The sequence below is a fragment of the Typha latifolia genome, chromosome 2 (genome assembly GCF_019914945.1).
Source record: "Typha latifolia isolate L0001 chromosome 2, TyphaL0001v2, whole genome shotgun sequence".
NCBI classification, from domain to species: domain Eukaryota; kingdom Viridiplantae; phylum Streptophyta; class Magnoliopsida; order Poales; family Typhaceae; genus Typha; species Typha latifolia.
In genome coordinates, this window is record NC_133087.1 from 348,368 (window position 1) to 376,195 (window position 27,828).

A 27,828-nucleotide genomic window follows, 5' to 3' on the forward strand; every position below is an offset into this window, starting at 1 on the left:
AGTTAGAAAATTGTACCATATTTAAGGTTAATAAGGTCAATCAGACCCCCATTTAACTTCTATATCTTCGAGTTATAAGAAATTGCATTGGAAACTAAATCACTGCAGCTTCTTTTGTGGAAGAAATATCATGGCCTCAAAAATATTCTTTCAGACAAATTGCACACAACTGACTGCAGTTCATAAAGGAAAAGCTAAATATATCTCTCATGCTTGAATGATCAATCTCATTGAAGGAAATATAGAAACTAACCATTGAGAACGAGGATAAAGTTAAAAAAAAACGTCCTCCAAGCATAGGCTAAGCTGCCTGAACAAGGAACATTGCATATTATGGATACAACTAAATCCCACAAGAAATGAAAGAAAACACTAACCTGACTTAAAACAACCAACAGTTCTCTCCACTTTGCAAGATTTGTACAGTCGCGTTAACACATTCTCTACTCTTCTTCTCTTTACATCTAAATCGTCGGTTTAGATATTTAACCTCTCTGCGGAGACATCAGCCTTGGCATGATTCACTATGACCTCAAATTACAGAATATACAGTTTCCAGTGCAAGCAACTAACTTAGTTTAGACTAGACTATATTGAATGTCCATATAAGTAGATGAACGGAATAGGGAGCAGCCCACACTAGCCCTTGGTAGCTGTACAAGTTCTATTTCTTTCATGAAGTATATGATGGCTGAATTCCAATTCTCCTTTCTGCATGTAAGGGAAAAAAATGACAGGAGTTATAGCCGCTGCATTTCCGAGACCAAGGTGTCCCTCCTGTAAGCGTTAAAGATGGCATTATGCCATAAAAAGGCATATTGAATTCGTCATACCTCCAGCTGCAACAAGCTTCTCCACACGTGCAACTATGTGCTTTCCGTAAGTGTACCTTTTCAGTGCATTTAAATGAACCTTTATTCGTGTAAGGATCAGCTCTCTCTGCTGATCATCACAGGTCTCCAAAACTTTCTGTACAACGTAATTCGCAAACTGATCTTTCATCATTGCCTACATATAAATGAACATTCATGTAAGCCAACAAGCTTTGTATGCATATACCACATGCTTGAGAAAAAAAATTGAAACTCAAAAACAAAAGTAGCAATCAATACACATTTTGTCTTCCAAGTTTGAGATGTTCAAAACTGAGTTATTATTGTTTAACTCACAAATTAGGTCATTTGGAAATATGATGTTCTAACCTATGTTATTTGAAATGACATTTTCCTTCTGTGAACAACTAGGCCGGTCATGTGCATAACAGGAAATAAAGTCACTCTGTTATCAGACCACCAGAGCTAGCAGTTATGTTTTCTCCAATACATGCAACAGCACATTATTCCAAGAATCTCAGCTAAAGAACTGTGTAAAATAATTTGCCAACTGTCTCAAATTTAATGAGGTTGAAAGCTACAATACCTGAAGAGGTTCATTTTCATCAGTGGATCCAAGCATTTCATTTATCAAAATTTGACGTTCCACAGGACCTCCAAAAGCTAAACACTTCTCAACGACATTTGAAGCAAACTTCTGCTGGCTCATTTGTACTATCTGTCCAGCTAGCTTCTTGATAATAGCTGATCTCTCATGAGGTTTTCCATGTTCTAGCACATGCTGCAACAAATCAGAGTAAGAAGGTTCATGCACATGTTGCTCAAATCCAGACATAAAAAGGAGGTGCTTAAGGACAACATTGATCTAGTTATAATGTTCATCATCACTAAAAAAGGAGAATTGATGTAGTAAGATGATAATACTAGAACTTCAACAGATAGGGTACCAACCTGAACAACATAATTGCCATACTGGTTTTGTGCCAACAAGCAAACAGACTGAAAAATCTCATCCATCATTATTTGCTGGGTTTTAGGTTCATCACAGTGCTCCAATACTCTCTGCATCAAACATATTCCTGTCAGTTGAATAAATGGTTGCAGGTAAAAACATGCATAAGCATCTCCATGCATATAGCCACAAGAAATTTAAGGATCTGCATACCTGTATAACACGGCAGCCATATGGATGGGTCGACAGTGTCACAACTTGGTCATAGAAGGTTGTGATAATAAACTGGATAGCATCTTGAGGAATGCACTCAATGCATTTTTGTATGACATGATTTCCATTTTGATCCCGCACGCAGCGCATGACATGGCCATCAAGCTCGGCAACCATTTTCATCTGCTGATCAAGATCAACAACTTCTATCGCCTGCATTCACAGATTGTTATGCCCACAGGAGTTAAGAAAATTGTTACTCAGAATTGAGCTGTTTGTTGTGCTGATCTCTGACTTTCCTCTAAAGTAGCAAAGCAAATAAATAAATAAAAATAGCATTTGACATCAGAAGATGCATTGCTGAAAAGGAGTTATTTCTCCAAAAGCAACTGTGTACCGTTCAACTTAATATCAGTGGTGTTGATCATGACCTATATCAGAAAAACCATCTATATATATATATATATATATATATATAAAGTTTAAGAGTTCATACATAAGCATCAAACAATAGCACAAAATGAATATCACTGAGGTGTTAAGTGTTGCCAAACATATGGTATGGAAAAAACAACAGATGCAGTTGACAGGAAAAGGAAGAATCAACACACAGATAGAAAAAATAGTATGTCGTCCTATTGCATGGAAATATCTGCATTTTAATTGAAATTTTTTTTTTTGGTAGCCACATTGCATTCTCTGTATCAGTAAATACATTCTACCAAGTTACATGTACCTTCTGGATAACTCGGCAACCATACATCTGAAGGCTGAGTGCCAGTACATGCCCAGCCAGCTGATCAGCTAGTTCCCCTCTTTGAGCTGCACTTCCATGCTCAAAAAACTGGTATGAAAGCAAATAATCAGCCTTCAGTGATCGAAGTAAGAAATATCATGCAAATACATCATGAGGGACCTAACCAACAAGTACCTTTTGGACCACATAATTTCCAAATACATCAGTCATCAATGTAAGAGCTTGAGGCATGATTTCTTGGAAAACCATGTTTATTTCTTCTGTTGTAGCTGTTTCTAGCTTTTGCTGTATGAATCGGCTTCCATATTGATCCACACTGGACATAGGAATTGTTCAATATAATGTACAAAAAATTAATAAAGGAAACATATCATCAAGTTATTATAAGGATGACACTAATAGCTCTAGGTTCTAAGTGAAGATAATAGCAAAACGGTGAGGCTTGCCCATTCAATTTAAAAGGTCATGTGATCAAGCCATAGAAACTGCCTCTTCTAAAGTGAAGGTAAGGTTGGTACATCATATCTCCCCAGACCCCATGTAGGCAAGAGCCTCTTTGACGGAGATGCAATTCTAATAGTAAGATTTTTTGCACTTGTATAACTGTGTTGCATACCTGAATTCAACAACATGGCCACCAATTTCCAACAGTTCATAGCATTTGGTTTTGTTGCTCTTAAGTTCCTCCAGAAGAGTGGGTACAAAACTGTCATCCATGTTACTTTTTATATCTGAATGCCATGAACTCATGGCACCTGCAGCTAAATTTCGCATGCCAGATGGAAAACACATGTTGGGCTCACCGTGTCTAAGGGGACTACCAGGTCCCGCTGGAGAAGCAGGAAGGATAGGACTTGCTAGGGGGCTTCCTGGATAAGCAAGGCAAGAAGCAGGGTTTCCATAGTATACATGATTTAGACCCCCAGAGTTACCCACCAAAGGTATGCTATATTGTCTATGTGGCTGAGGCATCGTGCGAAGGTAAGCTTTCTGACAACCAAGTAAATCAACGTAAGAATTCCCCAGGTGAGTCCTCTCCACAGGAGGAGGATCATTAAAACTAGCTGCAACTTGAGCTGCAAATTCCGCTGCTTTGATGTACTGAATATAAAGGGGATCGATAGGCTTCTGAGGAGCAGCTGCAGCTGTTGGACTTCCAATTCTGTTAGGATCTAGCAAGTCTGTTGCTCCATTTAAAATCGATCTGGAAGACAAACCTCCTCCTGGTGACCTAGAACCAAGACTAGGGGATGCGAATCCAGATCCAACAGCAGCATTTCCAAAATGTGGTGAAAAACTAGGATTAATATGATTTACTGCTGGATTGATGGAACACCCACCTGGGCCAAAATTTGCATAAGCTGCATTTCCACAATCTGCATTTAGAAAATGAAAAAGAAAATTGCCTAGATTATCAGCTGAAGAGGCAGAAAATTTCCCCATGTTAAAATACTCTCCATTAGACCCTCCAGTTCCCCTAGTGAAGTCAGAAAATAAAGGTTTCATTAGTTTTTTAACAGAGGGCATACCTAAAAGTCCAGGCTCAGACAAGTAAGAATGCTGCTCAACATTATGCTTAGTTCCCTGACGTTCCACAAAGAAGTTCCGATTATTATCAATTTCCTTTTGGAGATTGGATGGTGCAATAAAATCTTTGTTGACGGATCGAGATGCTGACAAGCTCATGCCAGAAAACGACGCTACAATGTCTTCATGCTCAGCAGCACCAGCTGAAGCGAAGGAACATGAATTGCTGCTACTCTTTTTATCATTGGCACCAAGTCTCACACCTACAGGAGGATGGCGAGGACTAGGAGCCCTTCCTATCAGTTGAGGATCAGGAGATGCAGTTCGTGGAAGAGATGGTCCTAAAACAGATGCAAATGTACGAGAAGCTGATGAGCCATTATTTTGAATCCCGGTGACATTTTGGGCATTGCCACCTGGCTGCAGGCCACCTATAGCACCAACCTCATTATGTAAAGCATTCTGTGTTTCACCAGAACCTAATAAGCTGAAGGCATTACTGTTTGAATTCCGACCATCGAGATGAGATGGATGACTTAGGCAAGACAGGTCATCCTGCAATATGTAATTACTGTAAGCTACAAAAAACATAATAAAAGTTCATGTATAAATCAGCGATAAGGAACAGAAAAGAAAATAAAGTGAACAGAATGACAGCATATGTTGATATTTTCCAAAGTTTAGTTATATACTATTTGTATCTCTCCTACTGGATAATTTTTTCTTCTTTGAGGCAAGTGCGACCATGGGCACCATCATCAACTTTAAAAAATTTTAAGTTTTGACATTAAGTCCACAAGATCTTATGAGTGATGATCATCTTTAACTTCTATTGGACGAACTCGCAAGAGTGAAGCATTCCTATGAAGATGAAGAAGGCTCAGTTAAAACTTCAAAAAGTTAGATCAGCACTGCTAATCAATAACGTGTGATCAAATAGGTAAACAAGAGAAACATTCTAGCACAAATGAAGGCATCCCAACAAAATGGAGTAAGGCTTTTAGTTAAGCATTTGATAAATTGGCGCTGAATCAGCACCACCAGATAAGTAGCTTAACTGCAGGTGATTAAATATATAGGTTTAAATAATCATTGATGCTACATTTGGCATCAGATAACTAAAATGGATTTCATCTATGTAAATAACATGATATAGGTACTGTGAAACAGGATAGTCTAATTGAATAGATTAAAAAGTACTCACAGAGCAAGTTCCAAATCATAAAACTTTCAAAACAATGAAACACTAATTTACCATGAAATGTATAACTTTCTTCCCTTTCACTTAGAATAACTTGCCCTGAAGAGGCTAAATCTATTGTTCAGGTTTGGACCATCGAATCGTACCTCAATATCAACCTGTCAACTCTCATGTACATTCTATAATAACAAATACTTTAATGCACCTTTAAAAATTATAATATTAATCTAACGGCTATAATAGTCGATTTTCATACCCGGTACCGGTTTTCCGGTACCGATTCTAAAACCACATTACGTAATAAAACGAGTATATTAGTTAAGAAGATTTAATTACAAATGCCTAACTTCCCAATTTTTTTATTATACCCTTGAAGATTTTAACCATTAGATCTTCATCAAACTGATTGATAAACAATTAATTTTATGGTACGGAAGAAGCGCTCTACATATTTTTTTTCTTCCGTTAAGATTTCTCTCTTAAATATAATTATGCCTTAATTATAGGAGATATCATTTAATATTAAATAATTTAAATTTAATTATTTGGAGATAAACTTCAATTTAAATATAATTCTCTATCTCTATCTATTAAAATTTAATTTAAATCAATCTTAAACTAATGGGAGATATATGTAAATAATCAAAAATAATCAAAAAGATAAAATGTAATTAAATTTTCATCAAGTTAATTATAAAAGACATCAATACCCTTATTTTGATATATATACATTACTCTCAGTTAATGATATATATGTCTTTTACTTGATAAAATATTAAGATAATATAATTGTCAAAAAATAATGTGCAAGATTATATATCTAAAAAAAATTACCTACTAAATCAGTAATATCTTTCGTTCCTATAATACCCTTAAATATCTTAACCGTTAGATCTTCGTCAAACTGATTAATAAAAAATAAACTGATTAATAAAAAATTAACTCTATGGCACGAAAGAAACGCTCTTCTATAATTGCTACATGAAGTACCATTTCAACCCAATTGTTACTCCAAAAAGAATAGTTTGATGAACTAACATTCAATTGGATGATTAGGTGAGCGCTAACAGATAGGTAACATACTGCAGTAAGTTCTTTTTATAAGTGAGTGTAACAATAGCACAATGGTGTAAAAAAGACATCACAAATATAAATAACAGCATTGCAAAGAAATTGACGAAAAAATAATCGGTACACTGAAATCTAACCGAAACCAGATAACATCATGTAGGATTTGCAAAATTTAGAACCATAAGATCAAAAGAAAATAAATCTTAAATCAACATTGCGCTCATCCTATATTCCTATCACAATAAAACTTGACAAAGAGACACCAAGCGATCACCTGAAAGTAATCATCAGAGCACTTATGTCGGCCAATCTCAATCCCCGGCAACCCGATCAGGCCGTCTCCGCCCTTGACTAACCAATCCCCGGAATCAGACGCCAAATTTGACTCCGTTACAATCCCCGGTTGCATCGAGAAGAGTGATCTGCCGCCCTCGTCCCCGACCCTATTCGGCTTCCTCCCAATACCTACCGGCAACCTCTGCGTGGATCGCCAATCTTCCTTGGAAAGCAAAGGCGGCGGGAGCCGAGGGTTCAAATGTGCGTTTGAGTAGTAGTAGGATAGGTACGCTGGATCAAAACGCAGCTCCTCTTCCGTCAAGAAACCATTTTGGTTCTCCAAACCCTCCATGGTTGGCGGCGCAGAGCCACTCCGGAGAAGATCCATCTCCCTCTCCCGAAGGATCGCTTCTTGCCTCCTCTGCTCCAGTAATAGCAAACCTACATCCTCTCCACCATACCCATCTCTAATCCCCATCTCGGAAGGCATCTCTACTTTGTTCTCAGTAACGATTCTGCACAGAGATACGAACGAAAGAGATGAAACTACAAGGAACGGAAGCAACTTTGAGCAATCCAACACTTCTAAAGTAAAAATTAAAAATTCGAACTTTTAGCCATTATAGACATTATCCACCGCACTCGTCACGGAATACTGAAAAAACTTTAGAAAAAAAAAAGAGGTAATCTTGAATCTTGAGAACTGACCATTCCGATTAATACAGCGATTTCCGTTGAAAAACGAAGAAACGAAACGGAAAGCTACGATCTTTCTAATCTCTAGTTCATGGAAATCGATGATTCTACTCAAATTTCATTCAAGTCGTTCGAGGCATTAAAAGGGAGAGGGAGACAGGTGAGGAGGACAGCGTTGGGGAAGAGGGAAGGAAGACGAGAGAACAGTAACAAGTACGGTTTGGTTGATAAACACAACGGCCGACGCAATCCCTACCGTTAAATTCATAATCCAACGGCCGAAGTAGATTAAACAGGGAGGATTTGGTCTAGGGTTTTATTGCAGGGATTTAATTAGCAACGCACTGCCGGAAATGGAAATATTTTTCCTCTTAATTTCTTTGCTAAATATCGACCAAAAACGTCCCCCGTTAACCCGAAACGGAAAAGCATCTGATTGAATCCAAAATTAAATTCCATTTAAGATATTTTGGGAAGGTTTTGGGTATCTTTTCACTTTGTCGTAAGTGCGGAAAAGGGAGAGGGCAGTGGTCCCAAGTGGTCGTTAACGATGGGGCGGGTGCTAATTATCCGGTGTTGCGTGTGATGCGATGAAGGGCGAGGCGGAACGCCACGTCGCGGTTGCTGGATCCGCTCGTGAGAGGTCGCACGTGAGCAGGTCAGGGATGGGCCCCGCACCCATTCCTTCTTCGCTTCTTCCGAAAGCGACCGGAAATATCTAACCTAAGATTTTTCCGTACGGTCATTTTACGATTTGCTGAATAAAAAGAAGATCCGGATATTTCTTTACTGGAATTACGGCCGTCTGATTCCCGAGCTCCAAATATCTGATTAGATCGAACGCCGATGGCGGATAACGTTTATCGGCATTTCTATTCGGGAATATCTTCCTCGTGGAATAAGTGGGCCATTGCAGGATCTGATAGCTTTATTTATCTTGTTACAAGAACTTCAGCACTAGCTTAACCTGGACAAGTCTATATATCTATCCTGTCCTATCCACCATGATGTTTTTCGAACCGCTTTCTCCCCTCCCCACCATGAGTTCTGCTTCTTGTTACGCTGGATAATAACCTTATCCACTTTAATATGTTCTTGTCTTTATATAATTTGATACAAATTGCATTCTCCAGTTAATATTATTATTGCCTCTTTAAGTTTGATATCACTTTTTCAAATGAACGTAAGCTAAAGCTCAAAATGCCAAAAGCCGGTATAGAAAACGCCCAGCTATTTTGGCACTGTAACAAACATAACCTGCAAGTGGTCATGCCTTTGGTGCTGCCATCTTAGATCTGCCATTTGCCATTTGCCATTTGCCATTTGCACCATTTGGATAAGGTCCATGATTGACCAACCTTTCCACCATCACTCCAACTACATTACATTCGTCTCATCTTGGCACCAAACTTTACACAGCGGTCCTACCTCTATTTCCGTTGGTTTTTCTTTTCTTAATGTTAACCTCGAATTAACAAATGGGTGCTTCAAACTCCAAAGCATGGTCTCTTCTTATAAACAATCCGGATATGGAGAGGGTGTGGCCTGGAACGTGAAAGCTTTAAAAAGGGCTTAGGCACGGGAGAGGAAAGATGCTTCCTTCTTAATTCATATGGATTAAAGAAGTTTTAATGAAGACGGATGAGGTTGTTGTCATCATCCAGGGAGCACGTGCATGGCATCATCTTCTCTGGTACGATATTAATTACGCACCAACTGTTGAAGTTTTCGCTGAAATGGCGCAGTTTCCGAGGAGAGGGGGTGGGGGTGGGGGTGGGGTGGGGGTGGAGGTGGGAGAGAAGTCGGTGCGTGATCGCCCACAGAGAAAAGGGAGCTGATTTTATGCATACCGCACTGGAGGAAATTACCGAAGGAGTGAGTGCGCGTGGGAAAGTGAACGCTTCTAGTTGACATGGATGTAGTTAATTGCCGCGTTTGAGAATGTAGACGATCTTCTGGACAGAAAGAGGTGGTGGGCAGTGCTCCGTGCCGACCGACGGCGTGTAAACCGTGGATTGAGCGATTCTGGATAAGAGCTCTCCAGTCTGAAACAGCAAACAGGCTTTCATGACCTCATCCGATGGCAACGTGGCGCTATATGTAGTTCCTATGACGGGCCATCGGTTGGGCTTTATAAGGGCTTTTATTAGGTGATTGCTATTATGGGCTACAACGTTTGGGCTTATAACTCGATTGGCACGAGTATTAATCTAACCTGTCAGATTCCCACAATCTATTATTTGATTTACCTGTCAATGCTTGTCTAGATTATGGTAGAGTTGGCAAGATGAATTGTGGTATCGTATCTATCAAGTGACGAGGATGTCTAAACCTCTGGCCTGGCCCCTTCAACATTGTCTGGAATAAGAGTTGCTTAATTTTGCATTATCAAATTAGGATTACTCCAAACGATCAATAGCTAGCTTCCAGAGACGGTCACAAATTGCCTTTGTTCTCTACCTAAAGACTATTCATTTTTTGGGCATAGATAGATAGATTCGTGTGGAAGGAAAAGAGAAAAGAGTTGGATAAGGAGCCACAGCCACCTCAATGATATGAGATATCCCCCCCCCAGTTGGTGCTTGTAGTCCTTCTAGAAGAGTCAAACACCCCCAAATTGCCATTTAAAAAATTCCTTCACCTAACTTGGAGAAGAAACCAAAGGTAGGTGGAAGGCTATCAGTTTCCTCACAATTACATATTTATATATATAATTACACTTAAATTTAAGATGCCAAGATTAAGCGTTGAAGTTCAACTGAGTTTCGCCACCTGTCGTCCAGCCATTGGCCGGTGAGGAAGTGGGTCACCATCACCCTGCCATACTTTAGCCAACCAAGAACTAGAAAGGTGGCATCGAGTTGGAAAGTATTAGGTGGGCATGTCAAAGACTATGCCATTGTCAAAGCCCCTATCTTCCTCTCCAATGCAGTTGAAGTCATTCCCCTATGTTAACACAAGATATTTCTTAGAGGCGAAGCTGGCTGTGGCTTAGTCAGCCATTTCTTTCATTGCAACCAACTGACTAAATCATACAATAATTTACCCTGAAATTGGGATTCAGCAACTGTGAATACAAGTCCAGGTTAAAAAAACTTTGTTGGGCCATCTTATTTTTGATATATTTATGTCACTAAGATATAAAGTTAGAGAAGGAAAAAAAAACAGAGAGAAGGTGGATCAAAGTTTGTCCTTCCCTGTGGATGAGTCTCTTTCTAATAATAATGCAGGCAATAACAATTAACAAGAAACCAAACAAGATAAGGGCACACTTTATCAGCATTAGGAGAAGGCCAAGAAAGAAAGATGAACATATTAGGAGAAGGGCATGAAGTTCCAACAAACATAATAAGTATCAGTACACTTGGCCCACAGACGCTTATAATTACAAGATGTGGATCCAGCTAGGGCTAATAGGTGATGTAAGCTTTTCTTCTTCAATCAAGAAGCAAGAAACTATGAGCAAGCCAAACCCAGCACTCTTGACTTGTTTAAGAGGTAACCTTTTAGTGTCATCCCTATCTTGATGTGCCACTGCACTAAGGAGAGTCGAGTTAAATAAGCAATCTTCCACTTCATGATACACAGGGAAGCGTTGATTAATTGCAACCTTTGCAAACTAGTGGATGTAACATTTCCTCGGATAGTTGATAGGTTTGAACCATTTTTAGTTTTTACACTCTGCTAAACAGAGACATTGTGCTAGGAAAAAGAGCACTCTGCTCTGCAAAAGGAAAGCCTATGTAAAAGGAGTGGCCTTTGTTGTTTTTTAACTTTGCAAAATTCAACTAGAATTAGTTTGCATTAGGTTAGGTGATGGTGGTCCACTTGTCTTAGATAAACTCTTTTGTTGCTATCAAAAGATAATCTACAGAAAGAAAAAAAAAATTGTAGGAGAAGATGCTAAGCACTCTGAAGCCAGGGTGACTTGGCAGTCCAAACAGTGTCATGTTTAGAATAAGAATTTGTTGCCCTGTCCATCTCTTTCAATTTGTGTTCGTGATCAGTCCCAATCAATGAATTGAGCAGCAGACAATTGGATGAACAATGTCCACTAAGTTTTTATTTTCAGAGCTGAAATTATCTCATAAGTTAAAAAGGTTGTGGTCCAGAATTCCATTCCTCTTCTCGACCTCTTCAACTGTATTAGTGCATAACTAAAGAAGGCTAAAATGAAATTAACCAACAATTCGAACTGTATTACAATACTCGGTTTAAAATTTGTCGAGGAAATAGTTGTGAGATGATATTAGATAAGATAATTAATTGATCCGAAACCAAAGCAAACAATAGGGTTATGGATTAATTTGAATCATCTCCCAGCGCAGTGTATGGTAATATGGTAAGGGGGGGGGGGGTGGGGTAAGCATCTGAGCACGTGCGAACACAGCACTCCCACGTGTAGTCAACCATCCTTTGTCCGAAAGGAAAAGAATAGTTCCCGCATATGTTTAAAGCTATGGGAGTAGAGAAGAGGGCTTTAGCAAGGTGACGTGGCAATATTCGTGTCCGTACGAGGGGGGATTGGAGTAAGCCAGTAAGGTGAGAGCAGCCGCAGTAGGAGGAGAACTGGATTCTGGATCAAAACTAAAGTTCGCGGGGGTTTCCAGGAAGTTCTTTAGAATTAAAGATAAAGATAAAATGTGGGTGGTGATTCGAAAAAGACGAGGGGCTTTTCAGCAAATGTGAAAGAGGCAAGGGGGTAGGGCCAAATATTTTCAACACGTCCGCCGAAGTTTACCTTCTCGCCGACGCGCTCATCCCCGATTAGGTTTGACTCGATCCGAAGCGGTCCACGCCGAACTAGCTAACGCCGTCCTCTCCAACAACCAATGGAAACGCTCCACGTTGAAGTAATGCTTAACGCCATTCGCGAAGACGAAGCGTCCAAAATACGCCACTCCCGCACGCGTTTCGGCTGTCGTGGAATAAAATCCCCCAAACTCTCACCTCCCTCTCTTCAATCTTTCCTTTTCCTTCGTCTCCCTCGTTCTCTCTCCCTCTCTCTCGCAGAACGAAATCGTTGGGATTTCGTCCTCTCGAGAGAGATTTTTGAAACAACTTTTCAAAACTGTTCAAAAGATCGAATTTTTCATTGAAATCGAAACAAAATTTTGTTTCTTTTTCTAAAAAAAGTTCAGATTTTTGAGAGTTATTCGTCTTCTCCAAGAGAGGGTTATCTAAGGATCGGACTTTTATTCGTTCGGAGGATAAATTTTGGATTTTGATGTCGTCTCCTTCGCCGGCTATCGCGACGGCGACGTCGTACTGGTGCTACAACTGCAGCCGCTTCGTGAGAGTTTGGCCCAACGATGCCATCGTCTGCCCGGAGTGCGACGGCGGCTTCCTCGAGGAGGTGGAACGACGGCCTCCGGCCATCGTTGGCGATCACCGCAACCGGATTCCCTCCGCTGCTATGTACATGCTCAACGGCGAGCGCGCCGTTGCTTCTGGCGGCTCCCGGCCTCACCACGCCAACGATCTCCGCCTCCGCCGCCACCGACGCGCCGCCGCCGGAGGCGACCGCTCTCCCTTCAACCCTGTGATCGTCTTACGTGGCGGCCGTGACGCCGCTGCCGCCGCAGCAAGCAGCTTTGAGCTCTACTACGACGATGGCGCCGGGTCAGGGCTCCGCCCATTACCAGAAACCATGTCGGAGTTCTTGATGGGGTCAGGATTCGAGCGGCTGCTCCACCAGCTCGCCCAGATCGAGCTCAATGGACTCGGAGCCGGGGGTTGCGAGCACCCGCCGGCTTCGAAGGCAGCGATCGAGTCGATGCCCACTATCCAGATCGCTGCTTGCCATACCGGAATGGAATCTCACTGCGCCGTCTGCAAGGAGGCTTTCGAGCTCGGGAGCGAGGCCAGGGAGATGCCATGTAAGCATATCTACCACCAAGATTGCATCTTGCCGTGGCTCTCGCTCCGGAACTCCTGCCCCGTGTGCCGCCACGAGATGCCCACCGATGCTGGAAGAAGGGAATCGGATGATGTTGAGCAGAGTAATGTGGGAGGAAGTGAAGAGGAGACGGTTGGGCTCACGATTTGGAGGCTTCCAGGTGGTGGATTTGCAGTTGGGAGGTTTGCAGGCGGAAGAAGAGCAGGGGAGAGAGAGCTTCCTGTGGTTTATACTGAGGTGGATGGCGGATTTAATAACGGCGGTGCGCCGAGAAGGATCTCCTGGTCATCTAGAGGCAGCGGGTCTAGGGAGGGTAGTAGGATTAGCGGCATGTTACGCCATCTGTTTTCTTGTTTTGGGCACATGCCATCTTCTTCTAGGTCAAGATCAGAATCTAGTTCTGCAGCTTCTCTTAGGCCACAGACGAGTTTAATTTTCAGCAGGGGTTCTAGGAGGAGAAGCGCAAATTGAGCAAATCAAAGCGCGAATCTGAGGAATTGCAGAAGATGGGACTCTCATGTTGCTATAATTCTGTTGTATATAGATTAGTGCCAGAAAAAAAACTTGAAGAAAAAAAAAATTCTGATATATATTTTTTTATTAGGAACTTGGGAAGAACCTCTTCCAATTCCTTGTGCAAGAGAAGGGTGAGATTGTTCTTCTGAATGGGCTTTTGTTATTAGGAAGTTATTGCAGTGTAAGGTTTATTGCAAAAGCTATGGTTAGAGATTCATTTGATTCAGTATGGGGTGTCCTCTTGATTGGCTAGTCATCCTTTTTCTTATTCTAAGAAATTCAGCTTCTCTGCTCCTTTTGTTCTCATGTAACACAAGATGAATGCATCTTCTACTAGGTCTCCTAAGACCCTGCCAGCGATGACAACAACCTTGACATTTAAAATTGCTTGTCATAACAATTCGTTTTCAGTTATTGGTAAGCCAGTTAGAAGTCTTTTGAAATTATCAACTTCTTAGAGATAGGAAAAGCTACAGATTTCTGTTGGTAATAGCCTATCGGTTGTTTTATTTGTCTTTGACTTGTATTTAGGAAAACCGACAAATCTCTTCTATTTCTTCACTGCCTTGGGTAATTTTTTCTACTTCTTGATGATCTTTTTGTTTGTTCTGTCAATTGCAAACCCCACAAAATAATTCTCTATGCTGTGGCATAACATGGTCAATATAAGCTGCTTTAGGTTTGCTTTGTTCTATTTCTAAGTACTAATTCCTTCTGCAGTAATGCTTTATCTGCACTGTACCAAGATGTTTAAGCTTTCTTATTATAATTTACACGAGTTTTTTTTTTATTGTCCATAGTTTATTAGAATCCTGAATGCTGCTTACGCATGTTTTCTTTTTGTTGGGTGGTTGAGCTACATAAGCACACTGCATTAATCATAGAGGAGGTATTGCTCTTTTCTTGTTGACATGGAGCAGACTTATATTCCTATATACTGTTCTGTTGTAGTTCTATTGTTAGAAATGGGTTTTCCTGTAAGGATTGTTCTATTATCTGTCCTTTTAGTATCTGAGAGGCTGATCCGTTCCTTTTCATACAAACATATATCTATTTCTTTGTTAAGTTTGTTGTTAGTAATTGTTTCTAGTTGTACAAAAGTATAGTTCTCTCTTGGTTATGGAAGTGAGCTATATGTAAATTTCTACCTGATATAAATTTACACAATTGACCGTATGTGCTAACATGCAAACTGTTGCTGCTGTTTTGCATCATTTTGCTGAGTAAATAGATGTTCAGAATCAGATTTTTTGACCATTTGCAATGAGGTTTGAATGTGTTATTTATTCAGCTAGGAGAGGAGAAACTTTGTTAATTTCAGAGCTTCTAATCTAGCAATATCCTTCTTGCTACTTCTAATTTCTTATATCAGCAGGGCTCTTATTGTCTCAGACTCTAATGCCAATTCTTATTTCCTGGTACATTTTTCGCTGACCTTTTCCTTCCAAGATGGTGTTTTACTGGAAAAAAAAAAGGTTACAGTGTTAGTCCCGGATAGTCTATTATGCTAAAGCTTGGCAAAGCAAGTGGAAGAAGACCTTGAAAAATTAATAAGAGAGTACTTAATTCCAGAATCCTGAAACAACACAAGAGAGTAAGACATTGGAAAATCACATGGTGAGGTTGCATTGGTGAAGCTGATCCAAACATGAGTCCTTACAATCATATGAAAAATGCACTTGTGTTTGTTCCAATTTGGAGCTTTGCAGGATCTTGATAAATTCTGCTATGGATGTATGCTGCCTGTGTCTCAACATTATATACTTTAGAAGTCAGAACAAGGAGGTTTCCAAGCAATTGGCTACAGCATGCAATTCACATTTGATCCTTTGTTCACATGCTTTCACCGCATGTCCAATTGTCCGTGCTTCTTTGCTTAATTCTGTGATCTTGTCTTTCAGACAATCTGATCAAACTATTCATAGATTTATCATCTAATCTCACCTTATAAAATTGTGCTGCTCACTGGTACTTCTCTTCCATTTTAGAATAGTGGATTCCTCCTTTGCGATCACTTATGCTTTTATTTTTCTCATTCTCTTTTATGTCGAAATCATTGCAGGATTGGTAGAAGGGAACAATTGCACACAGAAATGGGTGGTCCATGCTATTAAATTGCCATGTGCAGACATGCTTGTTGGTTTGTGATGGATGACTTCTAGCCAGCAGAATTACTGAGTAGGTTGAGTCTCCTGGATTATTCGAGGATAATGCCGCCGAGAAATTTGATAGATATGCTTGCAGTGGGGTCACTCAATGCAAGCTAAAAAAAACCCATCTACCCTTAATTTGAATTCTACCATTTCTGTGAACAAGTTTATAAATTGATCTTGGAAACATGAATCCGGAGAGTGATGAATGAACTGAAGGTGCTGCCAAATGGATTTGAAAAAGCCCATCTTGTGCAACTAGATGGGCTTCAAAGTCCTTTGATTGTTTTCGTTATTAAAACTAAGATAATGATTTATTCCATATGGATTACGTTACGGGGGACTAAACTTGTTTGTTGTGGTGTCACTGATGGGAATTTTGGGTACGAAAAAGAAAAAAGAAAAAGAAAAAGAAAAGGTTTTTCCACGTCAGATTGGCCAAAGAACGACGCTATCCTTTTTGGAAGCTGACGTGTCCTTATCCATTGCTTCTGAGGTCCCAATTGCACCTCCTACGTGTTAAAGCCACGCTCGCATGCTTCAATCCCCTTCGTCCCAAGATCGCAAAAAATGGCTTCGGCGAATCCAATCTCACCTCCACAAGTAGCTCGCCCTCGACTGTCACCGCCGGCTGCGTCCCAGCGACCGGCGCTTGTGGGTTTCCCTCTCTACGGTCGGAAGCCGGCCTCCCGGCTGGTGACCGTGTCGGCGGTGGGTGACGTGTCGGCGGACGGAAACACGTATCTCATAGCCGGCGCTATCGCGGTGGCGCTCCTCGGCACCGCCTTCCCAATCCTGTTCTCGCGCAAGGACTTGTATAGATCTCCTCAAACTTGCTATTTTTCGAAGTAATTTTCTGCGAATTATTTTATGAATATATTGTTTTGTTTTTGGTTGGATTTAGATGTCCAGAATGCGATGGAGCAGGATTTGTTCGGAGATCAGGGGTAACATTGAGGGCGAACGCGGCGAGGAAGGACGAGACTCAGATAGTATGTGCTCGTTGCAATGGACTTGGGAAGCTAGGCCAAATTGACAAGTAGCTAGTAGGAGCCTAGGAAGTTATTAAATTGTATTTCTTCTAATTCCAACTCATAAAGATTGTCGACTTTCGTGTGTTTAATTATCAGTAATGTAATTCTCTCTCTCTCTCTCTCTCTCTCTCTCTCTCATAATAGGATAATTATTTAATAATAATTGCTCGTTAAAAAAAATAAAAACTAAGCGGGAAATATATGCAGGCTCAAATATGTTTAAATGGGCTTCCCATGCCTGAGCTCGGCCTTGAGATTAGCTTTGAACCCAAGCTTAGGCTCAACCACACACACATACACACAGATAAGTTTGCAAATAAAGAAACCTTTCGAGGTGAGAAGGTGGTTAATTAGTCATAATCCAAAAGGTACCATTTACTTGCTTCACCATTTCAAGGACAGAGTTCTATAGTAAATTCCTATACCGGATGCAATTCATGTATCCAAACCCGGGAAGTTATCGGGTCTGCCGCATCTAACGTGGAATACTTATTCGGTTCGATTTACGTTTACGCGTCGTATTATCCTTTTTTTGTAACCGAACCGGAATTCGTGTCGTCCTCTTCTTTTTGAGGAGTAAAAAAAAAGGTTAGTAGTTTTAAGCTTTGTAGCCAAGAAGATTTCAATAAGTGGAGTTCGCGATCGTTAATTTCTGGCTTTTTTTTTTTCTTTAATTTAGCGCGTTCGCGTTCTCTCCATTTTTTTTTCCTTGGGTGTTCCGATTCGAATGCTCGATGCTTCTAGGGTTTCTCGGAAGCTTTAATAAAGTGACTCCATTCAGTAGTTTCTAGAATCGTTTGCAATAAATGTATGCTTTACTTAGAACTTAGTTGTACGATCGCTTTCAATCTGCATCTGAATTGAATTCGTGGTCTTAATTCGGATCTATATTCTGATGTCGATTTGCTTTTTCTCTCCGACATCTTTGGCCTCCGCAGGTAGAAGAGGGGAAAAGAGCAAACTTTTTGAGAGTTTAGGGTTTAATCGAAGCAATTGCAAGAAGAATAGTTAGCAATGAGTTTTGTTTTTAGGGGGAGCAGGGCAGACCTTGAAAATGGATTGCCGGAATTTATCCCAGAGAGGCGCTCAATGGTAAGGTCGCAACTCTAAATGCTTCAGATCTCGTTGTTTGGTGTTGAATTCAGTGATTTCTTACTGTTTCTTTGGTGAGTTTTCAGCGAATGCATGGTAGTCGACCGGTTAATACCAATTCTCTGGCTTTTCTTGCCACAGGTATACTGCATTACCTGTTGGAGCAATTGTAATTTGGTCGTGTGATTCTATCTAACATTATCTACCTTATTTTTTGGCAGTTCTTTTGCTATTTATGATGCTGAACTCGCATCAAATGTCGCCAAATTTTCTGGTATTATTATCACAGAATATTACATTTGCGTGGTTCTTTCTCTGTAGAATCATATGATAATTTTCCTTTATTGGTTATGTTGCTCTTGTAGATTTGGCTAGTTTTGGGCGTTTTTCTAATGGCTACTGGCCTTAGGATGTATGCTACATGTCAGCAACTCCAAGCACAAGCACATGCTGCTGCTGCCAGTGGCTTGCTTGGGCATACAGAGTTACGGCTCCATGTGCCACCGTCGATAGCCTTCGCAACTAGAGGACGGTTACAAAGCCTTAGACTCCAACTTGCTCTTCTAGACAGGGAATTTGATGATTTAGGTGCTGGAATATTTTTAATCTTCTGAAAAAGTTGCTCCTTCTAATGTTGGATAAAGATTAAGGATCAGCTCAATTTATTTTCTTGCAGATTATGATGCTTTGAGAGCCTTAGACTTTGACAATAGTCCGCATGCGTTTTCTATGAGTGACGAGGAGATCAATTCTCTTCCGGTACATAAATACAAAGTCCAGTCACACCAGGAAGCTGCATCTAGCAGGCAAAGGCAAGATAAACTCTCTCCTACTTTACCAGTTAAAATAGTTTTACTGATTTAGTTGTAATTCATCAATGCTGTTTCACAGCAATGGGCTATCGCTGCAGCAGGCATCATCACCCTCTCTATCTGTAAATGAGGTATTAATTAAGTTCTATCCTGAATTTGTGATTATATAGTACTGATTCTGTTTCGTAGTCAAATTCATTAGTATATTTCTGGCAAGTTCTTGCATTTTATTGGTACTTACACTCATGGGATTATTTAGTGAAATAATTATTCTTCATACCTTGGATTAAGGTGACTGTTTTAGGTCTTTATGTCATTTTCATGCCCTTAAGGGTAGAACTGAGTCATAAGTTGCTGTTAATTATGCGATATAGCATTACTCAGTGAAAAAAAAAATAACATCTAATTCAGATCTTAAGAATCCTACCTTTCAAAGTTTTTATGCCTATTACTATTTACAAAGAGTATTTTTGAATCATCTATCAGTGTAGGAAATCCATTCCTCAATCCACTTTCATGCATTGGATTCTTTTTAGATGGATATTGTAATTTGAAATCTCCTTTAGAGAAAAACGGATAAACTTGAGGGCCTAAAATTATATTTATGTTGAATAACTGCTTTTCTGTAAGAGCTACAGAACTAAGTAATTTTCGTATGATAGAAATGCAATTTCTCTTGCTGAAATGCGGGATCTATCAATTTCATTCTTTCTGAGCAGAAAAGGCAAGATAGCACCAAAGTAGAGGGTACTCATAAAGCTGTGGAAGATGAACTTACTTGCAGCGTTTGCTTAGAGCAAGTAAATGTGGGAGAAGTAATAAGAAGTTTGCCATGCTTGCATCAGGTACTGCTAATTTTTTGCGTTGTAAAAGTTAGTATAAATTATCTAAGCAAGCAATTGGTCCATCCGACCAACTCTGTGTCTGTTCTTCCACATAAAAATTTCTTCTACCTTTTTCTTTATCATGTTGTACTGTATGAAGTCGTCAATTTCAACACTTCTCTGTTTGAAATACATCTCCACCATAAAATGTGTTGTGATTTTTCAAAATCCATTGGACTATTTTGGCATTTCCTACTGATTCCCTATACATGTGCAGCAGTAGGGTGGTTCATTAAATTTACGTAATTATAAAAGATTGTTTGACTAAGTTATTATGTTGACTTAATTTTTTTAAGCTACACTTCAGCACGCGTGTCCGGATGACATTGTATATTCTAACACATCGCTTTTATGCAAAGTAGGAAAGTTACAAGCACTTTTTTTTTGGCTTATCAAGTTATGTCAAAACTCATAGTTCATGTGGACCACTTTCTAGTTGGGTGTTTATGTTCTGCTTTAATCAGATTAGTTGGTGCAACAAGAGTTCATGATGCCATATTCTGGGGGTACTTTGAGGTACTGGTTTATCTGTTTCTTTTCAAACAAGAAACAAGGGGCATGTTAATAGTGCTGATATGGCTAATTGTTATGTCCTCAATATTTGAGAAACATCCATATCTGTTTCACAACTGTTCCCATATATTTGTGTCAATGACAAAGTTGATCCTATATATTGCTTCTAAGAAGAATACAGTCATTGGTTAGTTAGTTACCATGCAAATGAGTTGCCTGACAATGAAGTGACCTCTTTATCTTCCTTTCTCCTTTTGTTCAAGTCCCTTGATATTGGAACTGGAAGGGAATCATTTTCTTATATTTCTTGCCATTTGGCTATATGATATTCTCTTCTACGTATTGTCAGATTAACTTCTAATTATTATGATAAATTTCCCTTTGTTTCTTTCTCCAGTTTCATGCCAACTGCATCGACCCCTGGCTGCGCCAGCAGGGTACATGCCCTGTATGTAAACATAGGGCAAGTTCTGGGTGGCAAGAGAATGCTAATGCTGAATTGGATGCTTCTGATATGGTGTAGCCATCTTTGAAAATATCCTAGTTACTGACAAGCCGGTGTAGATAAGTTTTTGGAGTTCCTGAGAGCATGTAATTTGCCTGTATATAATGGCTATGCAGATAGGTATATGCATTTATTCGAAATGTCTACCAACTTTCATCTCCTTTCTATCTATGATCACACTCGAATCATCAGCTGAATGACTTCTTGAAAGAAAGTTTGTTTATATTCTGTCAATGTCTAGTTGCCATTTAGCAAGTAATACACGAACTGATATTATTTATTCATTCATTTGTCAAGGATTAAGAGTCCACTTGATAAAGACAATAAACACCCTGCAGGGAAAAGAAAACAAAAGATAAAATCACCATTCAAACTTAACGCGTATTAAATTATTATATTATTTTTATAAGAAACCTTTTAACGTATTCCATGCAAAACACACAAAGATCCAACAGTAGAAGCGCCTTAATTAGTCCCAGATCATGACCACAGCGATCACTGCAACGCCCATGAGCACGGCAAAGAACTTGAAGAAGGGAGTGTCGAAGGAGCTTGGCTGCAGAGGCTTAAAACCTTTAGCTATGAGATGGTTGATGGCCACATAGACGAACACCCCAGTTGCAATGCCCATGGAGATGGCATAGATCCAATCAGCCACTGACCCCTCCGTCGTGGCGTCGATGGCGACTCCGATGCCTACGCCGATAGGGCTTGACACGGCGAAGGCCAGCGAGTATGCCACAGTAGTCAGCAACGGCCTCTTTGGTAACATTCTAAGCAGTGCAATGCCCATGGCGATGGCTGCAAATATCTTATGCAGGCATATGGTCCAAAGGTTCCTCCATGCATCATACTTTGTACCTTAAAGAGAAATATATAGAGTAATCACAGGATCAAGTTCTACGTCATCCATGATACAAGCCCAAGGTGTATACGTAGTATATATTCTCTCATATATATAGAAAATATTAATTTGATCTCACACCTGATACTCCAATAGCTATTCCTTCAAACACAGAGTGGAAGCAAAGAGCAAGGATGAGCAAAAGCGTATCTCCAAACGACGTCGTCCTCACGAAGACCGGATGCACCTCCGCACTCATCTCCCTCCCTTGCTCTTCTCCACCACTTCCTCCTTCCACTTGCACTTTAGCCTTAATCCTCTGGCTATTCTGCGTCACTGTGATAATAATACAGTCGCCAAGCATGGTGAGCAAATACCCTGACGACGCCAGCATGAAGGCGAAGGGGTAAGTTTTCGACGTAAGCGCCGCGAAGTTGCTGTTGGAATCGGCCAAGAAGTGCATGAGAGATGTGCCCAAGAAGACTCCTCCTGCGAATTGCGTCCCCATAAGAAGAAAACTCTCGTTCCATCGGAAGAAGTAGGGCGAGACGCCGCCGGCGAAGGTGCTCACCAGAAGGATCACAAGGCACCAGATCTTTACAGCAACCAAATCTTTTGCTCTCAAATTGATTTGGGTATCAGTTGGGGGACCGTCGGCGACGCCGCCATGGCCACTTGCTCGAATAGATAGTAGAGTTAGGAGGAGGAAGGTCACATAAAGAGGCCTCATGGCTTCCATGAAACTTAGAAAGCTTTGAGATGGATAAGAGATATGGTTAATTATCCTCAAAGACTGTTAGCTGCTTACCTATTAATACATGCATGTATGATTTAATCATTCTAACTGGTTATAGTTGTTCTTCTTCTTGTTCTTGTTATGTAGTACATCTCTGACTTTTGGATTGTTGTACTTGTACTGCATCGGATTGCAATATTTTTGGATGTATTTCACAAATTGCAGGACACCAGATCAACCTCCCTACGTTTGTTCTCAAATCTTTGTTTATTAATGTGATCGCGTGTGTTAAATTTCTATTTCATTATTGTTGCTGGAAGGCAACCATGTCAGCTCTGAACAAATGTAATGAGAAATATATATATATATATATATGTATGTATAAGTTGCGCATCTTAAGCTTAATATATGTAGAAGAATTCGCTTGATATACAATTAGAGTTATAAAGACCTTTCTATTTAAAAAATATTAGTCAAAGTACTAATTTCATTAAGCTTAAAATATGTTTGCATGTTATGCATATTCCTAATTAAAGGAAGAGAGTATCTGGGGTCATCCAATCTATGGCCAGCTAGTTATATTTATCTAATAGAAAAAAGTTTGCGTGAAATTAATTATAACATTATCACTTGAGATCAAACTCATGGTATTTAAAACTCAAAACATAGTGTGACAGTTGGTTGGCATGACGGATAATATTTTACATAAGACCAATTAAGAGAACAATTATACGACCTAACTAAGGGAGAGCAGACCATCGAATGGGCATTGGATGCCAAGTGTCTGGATTGCAGGAAATTTCTACCATTGAGTGCTGTAGACGATCCTGCTGCTTTTTTTTTTTTTTTTGAAATAAACGATCCTGCTGCTTTTGATGCATGGGAGGCCCAAGCTCGATCACTGCTGTTCTGCCCTTCTAATGGATCCGTTGCGTTCCCCCAATCACGAAACACCGTCCGATGGAACCAAACGTGGGGTACATGTGTCTTCTGTCAAGTTGCAGAGCCGATAAGACTTATCTTTTCAGTGGTCCCGACTCGTACCCCATCCACTGTGAACCGCTGCTCGAAGATTCGTGCTCTATGTGATATGCTTCCACGAATTTGGTGGCACGGATCTCGATGCTTAATGAAGCTTTACCTTTTTATTTTTTATTTTTTTGTTTAGAAAGGTGGATGGAAGCTTTTGACATCCGAAGTCCAGATTGGAGCTCAATCTTGGCTCCTCCTCCTTCTGGCGGCCTCTGGGCTTTCAATGGATGAAGCAATGGAGAAGCAGCCTACGGCCAATAGGTTAATTTCAATAAATTCTTTCTCTGTTTGCTTTTTTTTTTGGTTGATCAATTTGGTGCGGAAATAACTTATTGTGTTCTGAGTCTAGATCTTTCAATTGTTTGACTGATTTAAATATTCCTCTGTGATCTTGGATGGATTCCAAATAAGTATCTTTGCATATGTTCCAAATTTGATCACTGTTAGTCATAACTGGAAGCAAGAATTGGGTATCCAGCAATACATAAAATTAGTGGTAGGCACAGAGATAAACTGAGCTGGTCGTTTACGAATAGCCCATTTTTGGAATAGGAGGTGAAGGAGGACTTCTTTAATGAAGACCAATCAAGTAGTCAATCTATTTTAGATATAGTTTGATTTGCCCATATAGTCTTGATCATCTGTCCTCTTATTTTTTGAACGCTGATTCAATTGTTGTTGCTATTCCTTCTGTTAGTTTCTGATGTCATCCACCTATAGCAGTTGTCCTTCCGAGGCATAACTTTGAAATCCTATGTGTATAATTTCTGTACCAATTAATTTGTTTAATCTCTTTTGTCATTTAGTATTACTCATCATTATTACTTATTCCATGCTTCTGTGTTCATGTCATAACTTGCATGTTACCTAAAACTGTTAGTTCTTAGTTTTTAACACTTTTAGCTTTTAATCTTTGCAGCTTGAGTACTTATTTAGCTTGTTTAGGCCCAAGTAGAGTTGAGCAAAGATATTTCACTCCCAACAAATTGTATCATAAAAATATTTCCATATAACGTTTTTCCTTGTTGATTAAAGTTGCCTGTCATCTGGTTCACCATTTGCTTTCTCCCAGAACCTATTGTGTTTGGAGATTGTTTGCAACCTGTGACAGTTTTCAATACTCAATAGCTTTGACAGTTTCGATTCACTTTATTGGATATCATGACCGAGAGTAAACTGCATGATCAAGTAGAAGCAACATGTCATCTATAATTTGATTATGGCTTTGATTCAAACTAGGAACTGTACAAGGGTATCGATACTTACGGTTTTGTGCATCCATGCACTTTAATGAAAGTTTATATCCTTCAAATAAGAAAGGGAAGTGGACAATCATTTAGTTGCACGATAACTGAGAATTGGAATTGGACATTCTTTGGCAGTTGTATTTTGCTCCAAAAGACATCTGAACTTCCTATATGCATCAAGCTATCACGAAATTTCAATTTTTTTTTCCACAGTGTAAGTGCATTGGTCTTGTTAAACCTTTTTCTACTGTTCATGATTCCTAGTCAGCTTGCCTGTATTGTTAAGAGTTTGGTCAGAAGCTGCTAACTTTGGAATGAATCATCTTAGAGCTACGGAACCATGATCTTGTGTTATATTTTTTTCATCCTAATATTTCAGCTCTGATTCCAGCAAAGAACTTTTCCCTACTGGCAGCGAACTGAAGAAGAAAAGGAAGTTAAAATTTCAGCTGAGTGATTTCAGCTTGCCATTGGCAAAGCATAAATGTGTAAACCCACTATTTAGCTCTGTTCGTAAGTCTCCGATTGCAGGTAGCTTGGTGTATGAGGAGAATTCGCATGATGAAAGAAGTGACACCGAAATAAGAGATGTCCTGGAAGAACAAGATTCTGACAACGATAGCAACAGTTATCTCGAAGTTTATGATACCAATGTTGGGTCACATCTAAAAGGTACATCTACGGAATCATATGGACCAACCATGATTCTGGACCGGCCTTCTACATCTTGCAGTTCTAGCAGCAATGCTATCACAAACACTCTCAACTCCTTCCAGAGTGCTAACACAGGAGAAGTGAATAAGAGGGAACAAGCAGAGGATAATTGTCAATATGATCCAGAGCATAGTGAGCTACATCTTGAATTTGAAGCAAATAATGATCACATTATCCGTGCAAAAAATGTCACAGAACATTCTGATGAAGAAATTGAAGATGCCATGCTTTACTCAAATTGCCCCCTACCAAATGCATTTTCACTTTCATCTGGACTTTGGAGCACCCGTCAAGGTATTGTTCTTCTCATTTCTCTCTTTGTATATTTCCACAGCTTCAGTGGAAAGAGCTTAATGTTCTAGCTTGTGCAGATGCTCGACTGGGTGCCAGGAAACCAACAATTGATCAAGAATTTGAGCAATATTTTTCCATGCTCATGCTTTAGGATAGGATGGTATGAAATCACAGGATCACGCAATCATGTAATCTTTATAAAACTCAAATTTAAATATTTACAACTAATGGTGCTGCTGTACTTCACAGGAAGGAGCCACATCTTGAAAATCTCACAATCATGGAGAAGATAACAGAAAGAATTCACTTGGATTTTATGGAGCAGTAGAAGACAAGTTTATCCTTTTGACTCCAGCAACATCCAATAGAGGTCATAATTCAGAATCAATGCATTAAGATCCCGCACATATGAGTAGCCTCCTATGATTTGTACTGTAAATTATAACATGCAAGTAGTCTGCATTGGCTAAGAAATGTTCATGTTACATATTATTCAGTCAGCAGAGTTCATCATAGTATTTAAAGATTTTTCAGTTTGCTTGTAGCGCTGTTAGCTTCCTGAGACAGACCACTGAACATATCATGTATAATTGTATATCCATCCACTGTTTCTCTTTCAAGGAAATGTTTACATTGACAACAATTTTTCTTCTCTCTTTAGAGTAGTGCAGAATTAGGTATTCAGACATATATCTGGACCAACTCGATCCAAAAGCATAATATATAAAAGTTTGGGGACCAATAATGCATATCAACTACTTCCTCGATATTTATTCCTTTTGGGACTAAATATTGCAACCAGAGATCCTTATCCCTTCCAATCATTGAAGGGTACTCTTTTTTTTTTAAAGGAAATTTAAAGGGCAGTGAAATGGGTCCAAATTGTTTGCCTTCCGAATCCACTGATATTCGATCCCATCAACCGGGGAGAGAGAGAGAGAGAGAGAGAGAGAGAGAGAGAGAGAGGGGGGGGTTATTGGTTAAAACTCTTATTGCTAACATTATGCTAATAATATAACAAAATACGATAAAAATTAGAAGAAGAGAAAAAACCATAACCTTTCTCACTTCGTCTTCGTGGGTCCCATCGCACGTGACCTGTTCTCGAGGGATGCGCCTCTAGGATCGCAACATACGGCTCCGACGTGGTCCTCCTGCGTGCACGAATCGGCTCCCCTCGCCCAACCTAGGTGGAATGTGGCGTGGGCCCGCCATGTCTCCTGACGTGACCACTGACCGGATCCGCAGTCCTCCCTAACAGCGATCCGATAAGAGTCCGGGTCCCACCCGCTATCGTGCCGGGGGGCTGCGGTCAAATCGTAATAATGGATCCGGGTCCGGTTGTTGGGTACTAATAGGGCCCCGCATCCACACGTGCGGTCCAAGTCCACGCATCCCTAGGTGGTTGGGATCCAGCCCACAAACGAGAAAAAGGAGAGTAAGGGCTGGGGCCCAGAAAAGGGCGCGGGACGTGTCTTATTCGTAATTCACGTGCAACTCCCCGCTCCACACCGAGGGATCGTTCCCGAGTCGCCATCCGAGTTCGTACCGGTGCTCCATCAGAGCACACCTATCGATGCAATCCAACGGATTAGATCCCTCGGTCATTGGTATAAGGCAAAACCCGCTCCACGGACTAAGTAGCAAATTAGGTTGAATCCGTGCAATTATAACGTGTGTGACTGTAATCTGTATTAATAAAAAGAAAGAAAAAGAAGTGGGTTAAATAATGGTGGATGGATTTGATGATATTGGGCTGAGTAGGTTTGACTGGATCTTTTGGGCCTTTGGGCCATTGGTAGACTCGCATGTGGAGAGGGACTACTGCTTTGTCTCAGTGGCATTCGTACGAACATTTTGTAGGCATCATGATTAGAGTTTTAAATGCTCACTCCGAGTCGGAGAGGCAAGAAAAAAAGGTTAAAAAGGGTCACCGACAAGGCCAGCTGGGTTGGCCATATGGGTCATTACATTTGTCTGTCTCTTTCGCAAGCACTCACCATCCAGTTGAGTTTACTGGGCACTTCTTT

General features: G+C 40.2%; 6 protein-coding genes across 11 annotated transcripts; 4 read left to right on the forward strand and 2 right to left on the reverse strand.

The window, feature by feature from the left end:
• Positions 1–230: 230 nt before the first annotated feature.
• On the reverse strand, positions 231–7,723 carry LOC140782467 (pumilio homolog 1-like). Of its 2 annotated transcripts, none has more exons than XM_073129052.1 (11): positions 7,539–7,723; positions 6,829–7,345; positions 4,285–4,837; positions 3,372–4,116; positions 2,930–3,071; positions 2,735–2,842; positions 1,999–2,211; positions 1,785–1,895; positions 1,420–1,614; positions 834–1,008; positions 231–711 (listed from the first exon to the last, which is right to left on the reverse strand). In XM_073129052.1, exons 2-11 carry the CDS (start codon positions 7,318–7,320, stop codon positions 674–676), a joined length of 2,772 nt encoding a protein of 923 aa, XP_072985153.1. In that variant the 5' UTR covers positions 7,321–7,345; positions 7,539–7,723; the 3' UTR covers positions 231–673. The 2 variants fall into 2 exon arrangements, with proteins under 2 accessions (XP_072985153.1, XP_072985152.1); XM_073129051.1 differs by having other exon boundaries at positions 3,372–4,131.
• A 4,689-nt stretch (positions 7,724–12,412) lies between these two features.
• LOC140781602 (E3 ubiquitin-protein ligase RDUF2-like) lies at positions 12,413–14,167 on the forward strand. The gene has a single exon (XM_073127653.1). The coding sequence runs from the start codon at positions 12,754–12,756 to the stop codon at positions 13,894–13,896; it is 1,143 nt and encodes a 380-aa protein (XP_072983754.1). The 5' UTR covers positions 12,413–12,753; the 3' UTR covers positions 13,897–14,167.
• Positions 14,168–16,541: 2,374 nt separating this feature from the next.
• Positions 16,542–17,248, forward strand: LOC140781605 (uncharacterized). The gene is made up of 2 exons (XM_073127657.1): positions 16,542–16,906; positions 16,996–17,248. The coding sequence occupies exons 1-2, from the start codon at positions 16,662–16,664 to the stop codon at positions 17,132–17,134; spliced, it is 384 nt and encodes a 127-aa protein (XP_072983758.1). The 5' UTR covers positions 16,542–16,661; the 3' UTR covers positions 17,135–17,248.
• A 333-nt stretch (positions 17,249–17,581) lies between these two features.
• LOC140781604 (E3 ubiquitin-protein ligase SDIR1-like) lies at positions 17,582–21,154 on the forward strand. 2 transcript variants are annotated; one of them, XM_073127655.1, is made up of 9 exons: positions 17,582–17,713; positions 18,064–18,217; positions 18,304–18,358; positions 18,439–18,491; positions 18,583–18,805; positions 18,894–19,029; positions 19,109–19,160; positions 19,749–19,874; positions 20,824–21,154. In XM_073127655.1, the coding sequence occupies exons 2-9, from the start codon at positions 18,140–18,142 to the stop codon at positions 20,947–20,949; spliced, it is 849 nt and encodes a 282-aa protein (XP_072983756.1). In that variant the 5' UTR covers positions 17,582–17,713; positions 18,064–18,139; the 3' UTR covers positions 20,950–21,154. The 2 variants fall into 2 exon arrangements, with proteins under 2 accessions (XP_072983756.1, XP_072983757.1); XM_073127656.1 differs by lacking the exon at positions 17,582–17,713 and adding an exon at positions 17,717–17,933.
• Positions 21,155–21,399: 245 nt separating this feature from the next.
• Positions 21,400–22,537, reverse strand: LOC140781603 (zinc transporter 1). Its single transcript, XM_073127654.1, has 2 exons — positions 21,917–22,537; positions 21,400–21,792 (listed from the first exon to the last, which is right to left on the reverse strand). The coding sequence occupies exons 1-2, from the start codon at positions 22,512–22,514 to the stop codon at positions 21,401–21,403; spliced, it is 990 nt and encodes a 329-aa protein (XP_072983755.1). The 5' UTR covers positions 22,515–22,537; the 3' UTR covers position 21,400.
• Positions 22,538–23,617: 1,080 nt separating this feature from the next.
• LOC140781727 (uncharacterized) lies at positions 23,618–26,441 on the forward strand. Of its 4 annotated transcripts, none has more exons than XM_073127873.1 (4): positions 23,618–23,804; positions 25,182–25,798; positions 25,876–25,958; positions 26,048–26,441. In XM_073127873.1, exons 1-3 carry the CDS (start codon positions 23,767–23,769, stop codon positions 25,947–25,949), a joined length of 729 nt encoding a protein of 242 aa, XP_072983974.1. In that variant the 5' UTR covers positions 23,618–23,766; the 3' UTR covers positions 25,950–25,958; positions 26,048–26,441. The 4 variants fall into 4 exon arrangements, with proteins under 4 accessions (XP_072983974.1, XP_072983973.1, XP_072983975.1 ...); XM_073127872.1 differs by having other exon boundaries at positions 23,624–23,804; positions 25,170–25,798; XM_073127874.1 differs by having other exon boundaries at positions 23,626–23,804; positions 25,206–25,798.
• The last annotated feature ends 1,387 nt before the right edge of the window (positions 26,442–27,828 follow it).

Coding starts and splice junctions, on each gene's coding strand:
- LOC140781602 (XM_073127653.1), top strand. CDS start 12,754: ATGTCGTCTCCTTCGCCGGCTATCGCGACGGCGACGTCGTACTGGTGC.
- LOC140781605 (XM_073127657.1), top strand. CDS start 16,662: ATGGCTTCGGCGAATCCAATCTCACCTCCACAAGTAGCTCGCCCTCGA. Junction 16,907..16,995: donor CTGTTCTCGCGCAAGGACTT/GTATAGATCTCC, acceptor GGTTGGATTTAG/ATGTCCAGAATGCGATGGAG.
- LOC140782467 (XM_073129051.1), bottom strand. CDS start 7,320: ATGCCTTCCGAGATGGGGATTAGAGATGGGTATGGTGGAGAGGATGTA. Junction 2,212..2,734: donor GTTGCCGAGTTATCCAGAAG/GTACATGTAACT, acceptor CTGTGAATGCAG/GCGATAGAAGTTGTTGATCT. Junction 1,615..1,784: donor ATGGCAATTATGTTGTTCAG/GTTGGTACCCTA, acceptor GATTTGTTGCAG/CATGTGCTAGAACATGGAAA.
- LOC140781603 (XM_073127654.1), bottom strand. CDS start 22,514: ATGGAAGCCATGAGGCCTCTTTATGTGACCTTCCTCCTCCTAACTCTA. Junction 21,793..21,916: donor AATAGCTATTGGAGTATCAG/GTGTGAGATCAA, acceptor TTTCTCTTTAAG/GTACAAAGTATGATGCATGG.
- LOC140781604 (XM_073127655.1), top strand. CDS start 18,140: ATGAGTTTTGTTTTTAGGGGGAGCAGGGCAGACCTTGAAAATGGATTG. Junction 18,806..18,893: donor CAGGGAATTTGATGATTTAG/GTGCTGGAATAT, acceptor ATTTTCTTGCAG/ATTATGATGCTTTGAGAGCC. Junction 19,875..20,823: donor GTTTGCCATGCTTGCATCAG/GTACTGCTAATT, acceptor TTCTTTCTCCAG/TTTCATGCCAACTGCATCGA.
- LOC140781727 (XM_073127872.1), top strand. CDS start 23,767: ATGGATGAAGCAATGGAGAAGCAGCCTACGGCCAATAG. Junction 23,805..25,169: donor AAGCAGCCTACGGCCAATAG/GTTAATTTCAAT, acceptor CTAATATTTCAG/CTCTGATTCCAGCAAAGAAC. Junction 25,799..25,875: donor ACTTTGGAGCACCCGTCAAG/GTATTGTTCTTC, acceptor TAGCTTGTGCAG/ATGCTCGACTGGGTGCCAGG.